The 12,271-nt window shown below is 35.6% G+C and overlaps 1 protein-coding gene across 14 annotated transcripts in view; it reads left to right on the top strand.

The window, feature by feature from the left end:
- Positions 1–12,271, top strand: part of PTPN13 (protein tyrosine phosphatase non-receptor type 13) — a 210,396-nt gene that overhangs the window by 123,992 nt on the left and 74,133 nt on the right. For 11 of the 14 annotated variants that reach the window (XM_014787858.2, XM_087434547.1, XM_014787859.2 and 8 more), the window contains 5 exons: positions 1,733–1,828; positions 2,219–2,312; positions 7,841–8,063; positions 11,406–11,480; positions 11,604–11,778. In XM_014787858.2, coding sequence (XP_014643344.1) covers positions 1,733–1,828; positions 2,219–2,312; positions 7,841–8,063; positions 11,406–11,480; positions 11,604–11,778 — 663 coding nt within the window. The remainder of the gene's footprint in view (positions 1–1,732; positions 1,829–2,218; positions 2,313–7,840; positions 8,064–11,405; positions 11,481–11,603; positions 11,779–12,271) is intronic. The other 3 variants (XM_087434548.1, XM_087434550.1, XM_087434553.1) reach the window with 1 other exon arrangement.

The following is a 12,271-nucleotide window of genomic DNA, read 5'->3' on the forward strand; positions in this document are numbered from 1 at the left end:
AACCTGAAAGAATAGTGTGTACTTGTTTTCTCAATTTCTTACCATCTAGTCCTTCTTTAACCCTTTCTGATTTGGCCTCTGACTGGTCTGTGCAATGGAAATGGTCCTCTTAAAGGTCACCTGTGACTTTTGTGTAATACTTATATTCACCTATTCATTCATCCATTCATTCATATTCACTCAGAAAATATTTCTTTTGTGCTTGCTATGCACCAGACACTTGCTAGGTACTAGAGATACATCTAAAAAAGGCACAATCCTTTTTGTCAGAGAGTTTATAATTTAGGTAGAGGAAACAAGTAGAGAGGGAACTGTTAGGCAGTGGAAGAGTTGCAATTAGTTTTGCACATGGCAATATTAAAGTAAGAGAAGCAATGTCTAACGGCCTGTAGGTGGTCATGAAAGCTTTTGTGTAGAAAGTGAGGCTTCTCTTAAAGAAAAAAGAAAAAGTATTCTGGTAAAGAAAAGGGGGTGGGAGGGAAACAGCATTCCTAACAGAGAGCGTATCTTTCAGGAAGGAACCTAAAAGTTTATGTGCTTTTGGTTATCTGCAAATTCAGTAACATGAGTGCAGAATTTGTCTGGGGAAGTGGATGGCAATGAGGCCATGGAACAAGGGTTTTGCCTGGATCGAGTGTTTAAAGTTCTATTTAAATATTTGTGTGTATATGTGTTTGGAGAGTGGAAGGAGAGAGGTCTATACTTTTCATCTGATTCCAACAAGTGATCTGTGACTTCACAAAATGAAGAGCCACTGCTATAAATATAGTCAGGGACCAGGTTGTGCAAGGCTTTGAATACCAAGCTAAGGAGTTTTTAAACTGTATCTTGAAGATTCTAGTTTGAAGAACTTTAAGAAATATAGCCATATGCTCAGATTTTTGTTCCTGGAAAGTTCACTGTCTGTAATGTGAATTATAGTGTGAGATGAGCAAGACTGCAGAAAGTGGGATCTAGGACACATGAAGTATTCCAGGCATGAGATTAATAGTGATCTACGATCATGATCGTGAGTATGAAGAGGGGATGAGTCGGAAACATTTAGAAGGTAGAATTTAGAGTTTAGTGGGGCCCTGCCCCCCTCATAGAGGGCACACACTGCACAACCCTACATAGTCGCCCCCACGCTTCCACCACCACCACCCCCCCCCGCCGCTGCCTCCCATGCTTGTTTATCTCATTCTGGTGGAACTAAACATCCTGTCTTGAATTAAGTATTTTGTACTTCTGCATTTTAAATTGAGCTTGGGATTGTGTCTTTGGATTTTCTATCCCTTATAGCACGTAACACAGAATTACACATAGTAAGAATTCAAAGACTGCTGGTTAATCATGATGTTTCTATAGCATCCACTCTGCTTTAAGAGCTTTGTGTATATGAATTCATTTAATGCTCACAACAACCCTTTGAGGGGTGTGCTATTATTATACCCCCTTTTCAGCTGAAGAAGATGAGTCACAGGAAGGTTAAATTACCTTCCTGAGGTCACGCACCTAGCAAGTGATGGAGCTGACATTCAAACCCAGGCAGTCTGGCATCAGAGTCCAGGCTCTTAACCAGTAGGCCAAACAGCCTCAAAACTGGAATCACATTGTTTGAATACCATCCAGCAATTGGTAAAATTAAAGCAATATGTAAAATGTTCCAGTCTCACAGGAGTAAAATAATATTTTATTTGATTTGTGTGGAACAGCTGTTTGCCTTATAATATTTTTGTTTTAATCCTTTTAGAACCAATTCGAAGATACAAAACTTACCACAGTGATATCTTTAGTACCTCCAGTGAAAGTCCATCTGTTATTTCCTCTGAATCAGATTTCAGACAAGGTAAGAAGCGTCTGAACAAGCAAAATATTTTTAAGAAACCGTGATTGTTCTTCTTTTTCAGTAGTGTTGAGATATAAAGTGTCAAAGAATAATTCTATTAAAAATTTAACAATTATGAAAAGCTGCCAGTTACTCATTTTAACAGTATTATAGGAGCTTGATAGCAGTTTTCATCAAACAACAATGTAGTCAGTTTTATAATAGAGGAAATAATTCATTGTCTTTAAAGATAACATGACTTACCTCTAAAGAGTTTAATATATGTCATTAATTTGGCTATATGGCTATGATTTGTAAGAATTATCTCATATGTCTGCTAAATGCATGAGTTTTAAATAAGATTACTTCAAATTTTTATCACCTGTACTATTCTTTTTTCTTCACAATTAGTGAGAAAAAGTGAAGCTTCAAAGAGATTTGAATCCAACAGTGGTCTTCCAGGGGTAGATGAAACTCCAAGTCACAGCCAGTCACAGAGACCAAGGTGTGTGATACGAAAAAATAGTAATAACACATTTCCAGTGATGGGTGTTTTTTTTTCTTTATTAGAATCAAGGAGAATTTAAAAAAATTTTCCTCTTTCCCCTATTCTCTCCATTTTCCTTTTCCTTTCCCTCCTCTTTTAAGCAAATTCATTCAATTATGTGAAAGACGTTGTAGTTTGAGTTTGAATTATTGGAATCTTTTAAAATTAGAGTTGGCCCCGATTATTTTTGGTTTGTGCTTGATGTTTTTAAATTGTTAACATGAATATAAAATAATTTATTAGCAGTTAGGAAGTTCTGAAGGCATGGCTTTAAACATCTGTGAAACAATAGTAAACCTTGATTTCTAAGAGAGTAGCACCTCTTTTGAAAGGTGGAACAGGCTCAACAAGCAGGCTTTCAGTGAGTATTATTTGTTGAATGAATAATGAATAGGTTACTACTAAGTAACCTATTCTGTAAAAAGTTAATTATTCCTACATCTTTCCTGGCTTAAAAGAGGTTATCCTGTGTTTTTTTTAAAGCCTAATTTGGGCTATCTGGAGTTCTGTTTCATACTAAAATATTCAGCTGTCTTATAAGGTGTTAGGTATTATTCTTGTACTCGGTTCAGGGTGGTGGTATTATAGCTGTGTATCGATTTACTTTGTTTAAACTGAAAAGTGTCAAGTCAATCGTGAATATGTTGATATGTATCCTTTTCATGTATGCACACGTCCCTTACATGAACAAAAGCATGTTGTTAATTAATGTTAAGCATTAATTTGAAGTTTGTAATGTGAAATTAGAGAACCAGAGGTTGTTTCAGAATTTACTCCCAAACTATGGGAATCCTTTTAAATTCGATATCTGTCTGATTAATTCAAGTGCCACCATATACAAAAGAATCATTTGGAAATTAGCAAAAATTTGCTCCTTAGCTAATTAATTCTGGCAGACACTGTTTTATACCTGTAAACTATTAACAGACCAGGTAACCCTAGCCATGTGAGTAAAGCAGACAATTTATCCAGGGTTTAAACTCCAAGTAATTAAATACATTGGAGTACAAATTTTCCTTAATGTTCCAGTTTTTATTAAATTTATGTCTTTTTTTCTTCTCTCTTGTGCCTTTTAAAATAGTCCATGATACTTTTTTTTTGAGGAAAGCTCTAATAAGTACACATTTACCTAAACCGATGTTATATTTGCATAATAGCATGTTACATTACTATGACCCCATTGTAGTAATAGTGATTGTGATGACCCCATTTTGGTAATTTTGAGCAAAGAGGTAAGTGACAAAGACAGATCCATGCTTGATATTACACAGTTTTCTTAAACAAAAGTGTTTGGGGATGAACAGCAATAAGAAATAAATATTGAATTGCACTAAGCTCCATGTTTAATTGAAGAAGTCACTCTTTATGTATTTTTTAATTTGGAGAAAACTTATAAATAGTTAATATGATGCCCTTTTAGTTTGGATCAAGACCAGGAGTAGAGGTAACAACGGGAAGAATTACTGGGATTATGTGTTAAAAATTGATTGATTATAGTCAGTTGGTTAGTTATTTAAAAACGTATTCCTCCAAACAAAATTAAGTTGTTTTGTGAGTCTTATTTCCATTTTCTTGATAAGGTACTTCAAAAGTGTCAAGATTATGAGTGAATCTTCTCTCAACCCAATCTTCTGGGTTTTATTTTAGGAAAGATTAAGGCCACCCTAACTCATCAAATCATGTTTTAGTGATAAACTATCTTTCATACTTTAAGAGGGAAAAATTCCTATGTGTTGTTCATAGCATCTGTGGTAGATAAAGGTATAGGTGAAAGAAAAATATTTCAAGGAGAAATAGATTGTTAGGTCTGTGCATATGTTATATTTAATGTAAGATGCTAAACTCTACTTCTTTTAGACTAGTCCTATTTCCTTTTACTCCCCACAGAAAAACACATTAACTAAAATACTCTTTAAATTCCTTATTCAAGTACAGAATTTTCTGAATGTGTACAAAGGTTTCTGATAATATCCTTAACTTGCTGGTACGCAATCAGAAAGTTTTGTTCTTTAGATCACATATTTGTGGGATCTATAAATAGTGCTGTGTTTAGACATGTTGCATACTTCTTTATAAAAATTTCCATTCCTTTTAGCTAGGATGAAATGGAAAAACAGATCCAGTCAGTGCTATTGATTTGTAACATAGGGGGTGGGGAAGATTAACAGGAAATTATGAGTCAGATGCAGCAGAATGAGTAATTTTTGGATTCTGAGCTATCAAAAGTGTCTTTCAGTGACCAAAAAGGATATTCAAAGCTATTTTCCAAAGAGCATCTCTACAGGCTCTTTCCTCTGTTAACTTTTGAAGTACAATTTATACATAGTACCATTCCCACTGCTTCTGCTCCTGTCTGCTTGACAGGATAACCTTTTTTTCTGACTCAAAACAACCTATATATTCATTCCTAAATGGTCCAGATTTTATTAATTTTTCTGTTCCATTTATTTGTTTTATCTTTGTTTTTTTTTTCCCCTCAAAGTTTTCAGTCTTTATAGGAACTTCTACCAGATATTGTATTGGGAGAGCTAAAATGATAAATCGGTCATTTTTGTTACCTGTTTTTAGCTCTGGTATAAAATAATTTGCATAAGAAAGTTAATATATTTGATGAAAATAACACGTGTGAGTTAAAATGTATAGATTCAAATTCTTGTTATTGTCCTTGACCCCTATTAAGTGAGAGTGAGCCATAAAATTATATTCAATCATTTGCTCAACAAATGATTATTGAGCACTTACCATGTACTGGGTACATGAGATACCCATGTACTACGTACTGGAGATAGAATCATGCACAAGACAAAAAAGTCCCTTCCTAGGGTGAAGAGATGGCCAATAAACAATTGAAAAACAAGTAAATAATGCACCATCACATATGATGGTGCTTTGAAGAAAAATAAAGCAGGCTAAAAGGATAGAGTACAGGGGTGCGATGCTCAAGTTCTATTTTACATGGGTAGGATGATCAGAGGAGGCCTCTCCCAAGGGGTGACTTTGAACAGAAGACGATTTGAATGAGGGAGCAGACCATGCAGATATCAGGAAGAAGAGCATTCCAGACAAAAGGAACAAGAGCAGAGGCCCTGAGGTGTGGGAGATGTGTTGCACGTTAGAAGAATGGCAAGAAGGGCAGTGTGGCTGCAGCAGAATGGACAAAGGGCAGAGTGGATGGTAACAAGGACCAAAATCATGTCAGACGTCAGAAGCTACTGTGAGCACTTTGGATGTTCTAAGTATAGTGGGAAGCCATTGGATGGTTGAAAGCATAGAGAGCCATGATGTAATTTACATTTTAATGGGATTACTCTGATCTGTTCTGTGCAGAACAGATTGCAGGAATAAAAGACCAGTTAGGAGGCAATTACAGTACTCCATTTGAGATGGATACAGCACAGACTACTAGGTTGTTAGTGATAGAGAAGAGTTGGATATAGATATCTTCAAGATTGTACCTTCAGGATTTGCTGCTCGATTGGATATGGGATTTGCAAGAAAGAGGAATCAAGAATGACTCCAGGTTGTGTCCTAAGCAACTGGTGAATGATTGAGAGAAGGTTGGATGTGGAGAAAAAGTATCACGAATTTGGTTTTAGATGTTTTAGGTTAAAGATGCATATTAACATCCAAGGAGAGCACCCACCTAGGCAGGTGAATAGAATTAGAATTCAGGGGAGAGAGACTGGCGTTATAGGACTCTATAAGGTAACTAAGTCCATGTAACTAAATGAGATCATGTAGGTATGGAGACTAGAAAAATCTGGAGGTCTGATGAGCACTGTCATAGTCTAACATTAAGAGATTAGAAATGAAGGAGGATCCAGCAAAAGAGACTAAGAAAGAGGAGCTAGGAAAATAAAAAGAGCATGGTTTCCAGGAGTCAAATGTTTCAGGAAGAGGAAGGATTGAGCAACTATATCGTATGATGCTTAGAGCTCAAGTAAAATGGAAATTTAGAATTATCCTTTGGCTTTGATAACATAGACGTCAATCATTTTTGTGACCAGTCTTGGTGGAATAATAGGAAGTAAGAGTATTGGTCTGAGTCCAAGAGAGAGTGGGAGATAAAGTGGAGATAAAATTTAAATGACAGTTTTGAAGAGATTTACTCTAAAAGGCAGAAGAAAAAGGGGATAGAGTCTAAAAGGAGATGTGGAACGAAAGGAGGATTTTTTTCTTCTGAGTAGGAAATAGTACAGCATGTTTGTATGCTAATGAGAATAACCTAGTGTATGAGGTTATTGATACGTGTGAGAAGATACTTACGGGAGCAAAGTCTTTGAGTAGGGAAGAGGGGTTGACTCCCACGCACAGTAGAGGTTTGGGGCCTATATAAGTCTGCAGAGATCCATTGTAACAGAAGAGAAGGCAGAACATGCGGACATAGATTTGGAAAGTTTGGTGGTAGACAGATGAGGAAGTTATTTCCTGATTGCACCTTATTTCACCAAGAAAACTCTGGAAAAGTCATCAGTTGAGAGAAGAAGAGGGAGAGAGCTTTGGGAGCTTTGAAAAGAAAGGAGAAGGAAGATAGAAAATAGTTCTCTAAGAAAATGAGTCACCAGGCAGCGCTGAGAGCCTGGTGAGATCAGTCAGCATGGTTCTGCAGTTTCATGCGAGTTGAGGTTGTATGCAAAAGAGTAATTTTAATAATGGACTTGAGGATTTAATTAATATAAGGGCAAGACAGAGATCATAGCCAGAGAGAAAGTGGTGGAGTCAATGGATTAAAATTCTGATAAGAGTCAATGAATTATTTGAAGAAGATTCTTAGAGGAAGTGAGTTAGAAAAAATAAGGAACTATAGAGAGGGTACTTGAGGATAGAAATAGGAAATTTTAGAGGTGGTGTGGTTATTGTTAATGGCCAGCATGACCATGGGAGTAAACTGCTGGCTGAGGAGGAGGAGGCCAGAGTATTAGAGGAGGACTCAGTCTATGTAACACCAGCATGAACGATGACAGGAGTTGTGGAGAAAAAGACTGAATGAGGCATTTAAATCTTAATGAATAAGGGGGAGTCGACCAATAGGACATTAAATGTCTGGAGCAAAGCAGAGCAGTGGATAGTGTAATTTCATAGCATGTACTTCAGGGGAGCTGGGGGCTGTTGGTTGAGGGGTCAACAGTGGTCTGGAAGCTGAAATATGAATTAAGGGGAATCTCTGTCCCATCTCCAGGCTCAGTGGTATAGGACCATAAGAATAAAACAGCCCCTATCTGAGAGAACTGCGGGGGAAGCAGTTTTCAGAGGATGCTGGAATGTTCAGAGAAGGGGTGGAGGATATAGATCTAACCACTGAAGTGGAACAGCATGCTATATCATTATCTTAAAAGTAGGACTGAAATGTTACTGCAAGAGTTCTTCTGAGATGAAAAAATTGAAATTGCTTAAATTCTTAATACCTTACTTAACATGATGTTTTCTTGATTAGACTTAAAATAATTATCGTCCCAATCCTTACTTTTCTCCTCTTTCTTATATAGTAGACAATATGAAACACCCCTTGAAGGCAACTTAATTAATCAAGAGATCATGCTAAAACGGCAAGAAGAAGAAATGATGCAGCTACAAGCCAGAATGGCCCTTAGACAGTCTCGGTTGAGCCTGTATCCAGGAGACACAATCAAAGCTTCCATGCTTGACATCGCCAGGGATCCCTTAAGAGAAATGGCTCTAGAAACAGCCATGACCCAAAGAAAACTGAGGGTAAGTTGATTTCTCAGGTTACCGCATCTAAATTTTGTCTCACAGGGAAATATTATGCAAAGTACTTTTTAAAACTCTATAGGTATCCTAAATTGCCTGTAGATGAAGTTGGAATCCCATATTAATTTCCATTGGTGTTAAATATCTTGCTGGTTGATATTAAAATAAGTATTTAGCTGTTTGAAATCATCTCACGATTTCATTTTTAAAATAACATTAGATGGATTTAGAGTATTCTAACTATATATTTTAAAAGTATATTCATGATCCTTAAAGTCAATTGGCTTTATTCAGTATTATAGGGGATTATTTTTTAATATTAAGAAATTTATTATCCCACAAACCAAGAAGATCAGAGAGAGTTCAATGTTGATTCAGAAGCTCAAGAATGTTATCAAGTACATTCCATCTTTCTGCTCTGCCGTTCTCAGAATTTTGACTTTATAGTCAAAAGGTGGTGGCCATTAGCTCCAAGCATCATATCCTCACGTTACAGTATCCAAAGGCAAGAAGGAACAAATCTACGTCTTATATCTGTGGGGAATTTTTTTTATGTGTTTAGTTGGTTTATTTTTCTTTCAACATATGTCGTATATTTTTATAAACAGGCTCAAATGAATGTAGTCTTCTTTTCTCATGTAAAATATCTTGAACATTTTACAACTTATTTCATATTATTGTTAAGGGCTATAAAGTATTTTATACTTTATAAAAGTTATGTGAATTTACCACATACGGTAATTTCTGTAATCAGTTTCCAATTGTTGGACATTTACAATGTTTCTAATTTGTTGTTGTTTGTTGCTATTGCAAATGGTGCTCTGATGAACATCCCCACAACTAAATCTTTGCAGATAACTTCCTCCAAATAGAATAGCCAACTCAAAGGCAAGCACCTTTTAAGACATTTGATACATATTGTCAAATTGCCCTTCAGAAAAGTTTGTACCAATTATGCTTCCTATGATTCTGCCTATTTCACCATATTCTTACCTACTCTGGATATTATCATTCTTTTTTTATCATGAGATGAGGCAACGTCTCATTTGTATTGGTTCCTTTATAAGTAATTCTTCAAAGTCAAAATAAATATTAGTAAAAGTGATAAAATCTAGAATGAATTTTTTCCTATTAGTTCTGCACTAAGAAAGTATATTGCCCTATTCTGTTTTGGTTTTTTGTTGCTTCTTTCAAAGAATTATCTTAAAGGTATATTTGTATGCCCTGAAGTTGATAGAATTCAAATTTTCCTCATAGTTTTCTAAGGAAAAGAAACAGTATTCGGTGGTGAAAATTACATTGGACCAAAAATTCGATTTAGATTCTACTGCTAATAATGCTGTTATATGACTTTATGTAAATTTTTAAACCTCTTTGTGCCTCATTGTGCTAATTTTTAAAATGTGGAATTGGTCGTAATTTGTAAAACACTGTCCAATTTTAAAGTTATTAGATTTCAATAAAATATAACTGAATTTATTTCAAGCTAAAAGTAAGACTCTCAATAGGGCTTCATCAATTTATCATTATTAATAATACCTTTGTCAAAATTAAGCAATAGGCAGGATGTCATACAAAATAGCATGGGCTTCCAGTAATTAAAGGCACACGTAAAGCATAAAGGGCACACAGGTGTACACATCTTTTTCCTAAATCATTGTTTCAGAGAGCTAATGCAGAATTAGCTCATTAGAGATTCGTAAATAGTAGTCTGTACCTTTATAGTATGCCACTGTTATGTGTCATCTCACTAAAAACCCGTGTTTCCTTTTAGACAATCAGTTTCTGGCTGTTTCAGAAACAAACATTTCTTCCTCAGAGACACGCTACATGAACGAATAGAGAATTTGAACTACTTGTCATTAAAGGACCCTATAGTATTTTTTCTGAAAAAAGCAGGAAGGCTGAAAATGTTCTTGAGGCTAAAAAAGAGTACTACTGTTAGGAGGAACAATTTCACAACTGAATTAATGTTCTTTCCCAAAACATAAATTTTTAGTTAATTTTTTTTCTAATATTACTTTTGATGCAAACATGTTTTAATTTGTTCATATCCTGTTGCCTTAGTTGATCTATATTAGATTCTATGTTTCCCATGGCAGACCATTTCCTATTTTCTACTCTATTTCTATTCTCATTTAAAATGTGTCCTGTTGGTTCGTTGAGTATTAACAAACCCTTAATGTTAAACTTTTACTTAAATGGTATCTGTCACATGTTCCACACTCAGTTAATTGGATAGAATTCCCACATCAAGCAACCAAATGAGCTGTACAGCCAAATGCAAAGAAGAAACCAACAAAAATAAAACTCCAGTAACCTCTGTTAGTTCAAACACATGCATGCGCTCGCGCGCATGCGCGAACACACACACACACACACACACACACACACACACACACACACACACACACACACACACACACACACACACACACACACACACACACACACACACACACACACACCTCTCAAGGTTAGCCGTGCTTTCATTCTACTTTTTGCCCATTTCAACGTAATCTTTCAGTCTGTTCTGAATCCTGCTTCCACCTGAAATCTATCTAACTTGTTTTAAGTTATCTCCTCTACCAGACTCCCTTTTGGCAGAAACCTCAGGATATACAAGAGGTAAAAGGAAATAGTAAATTGAGAAGCAGTAAATGCGGTGTGCAGACACCACTTTACCCAGCTCCTGAGTCCCCCTTGCTTCTGAGATAGTATTTTCTTACAAGAGGCAGCAATGGGGAACAGAGACTGTGATACCTATACTATCCCTGGTTGTCACTATTTAGAACAAGAAAGTACAGTGTCACAGTGTTCCAAGAACATGATTACAGATGGGTATGTATATTTTGTAATAGCAAAGTAGGTGTCCTTTAACTATGACTTGTTTTAGGACAAATTGAATATCACTCTCTAAAACAAAGAGATTCTGTTCAATCACTTTACACATTAGTAATACTAAACCAAATCCTTATATGAGCTTGATAACTCTCCATCACTTCAGTAATTAAGAGCAGTATTTTTCTGGGGGGGAGTCTATCTGGAGGCCAACAAATGAAAAACTTGTAAAACAGTATAAAGCAAGTCTTTACACTTGACGTCACTGGTAGAAAACAAAGCTGAGGAGAAACTTTGTTCACACTTAGTGTAAGGCATATTCCATTCCTGTTCTTGGTAAATTCCACCACACTTCTTCATTGGAAGTTTCTGCATTTGTTTCGGATCACCTAGTTCTAATGTGGTGGCTTTACATATTTATGATTACTACATTATTTTACTTTCAAGGAAAGAACTAGAATAAATGGTAAAATATATTGATTTTGCTTATGTGATTTGCAGAATTTCTTTGGCCCTGAGTTTGTGAAAATGACGATTGAACCATTTATATCTTTGGATTTGCCACGGTCTATCCTTGTAAGTAATAAAACCAATTTATGTCACCCTTAGAAATAATTTCAGTAATGATTTTTTTAAAAAACAGTTAAAATTCTTATAGTATTTACTTTAATAGATGCCATTTATGTTTTTCAATTGTAGACCAAGAAAGGGAAGAATGAGGATAACCGAAGAAAAGTAAACATAATGCTTCTGAGCGGGCAGAGACTGGAACTGACTTGTGATACCAAAACTATATGTAAAGATGTATTTGATATGGTTGTGGCCCATATTGGCTTAGTGGAACATCATTTGTTTGCTTTAGCTACCCTCAAAGGTATGAAGACATTTTAAATTCAGGATACAGTATGGAAACTTGGCAACAAGCTGACTCCCTATACCTGTCATGCCTGACCTTGTTTTGGGAAATATTGACTACATGTACCTGTCAGCATTGAGAAGTAGGAGTTAGTAACTCCCTTTCTTGTCCTAACTAGGTACATTGTTTTAATAGCTGTATCTTTTAGCATCTTCTGCACCTGACCATGAAGATTTTTCTTTGGCTTTGGCTATATAAAAATAGATTTTAATTGTTATATTTTGGAGACCATTATGTATATCAATTGCCTACATATGTACTCTAGAAATTAGTGTCCTGCTAATATGAATTTGAATATATAGCAGAACCCTATTTCTGAATTGCCACATCAACTTCTTTAGCCTACTATCCTAGATACATACAGTGTCTTTTTTAAATGTTGTCAGTTGATGACTGAAAATAGAAGTTATTTCACATATTTTCTAAGCATCACGTCCACTGAACTCGGTGA

Source organism: Ceratotherium simum, chromosome 8 (genome assembly GCF_057802395.1).
Source record: "Ceratotherium simum simum isolate JZ-2026a chromosome 8, ASM5780239v1, whole genome shotgun sequence".
Lineage (NCBI taxonomy): Eukaryota > Metazoa > Chordata > Mammalia > Perissodactyla > Rhinocerotidae > Ceratotherium > Ceratotherium simum.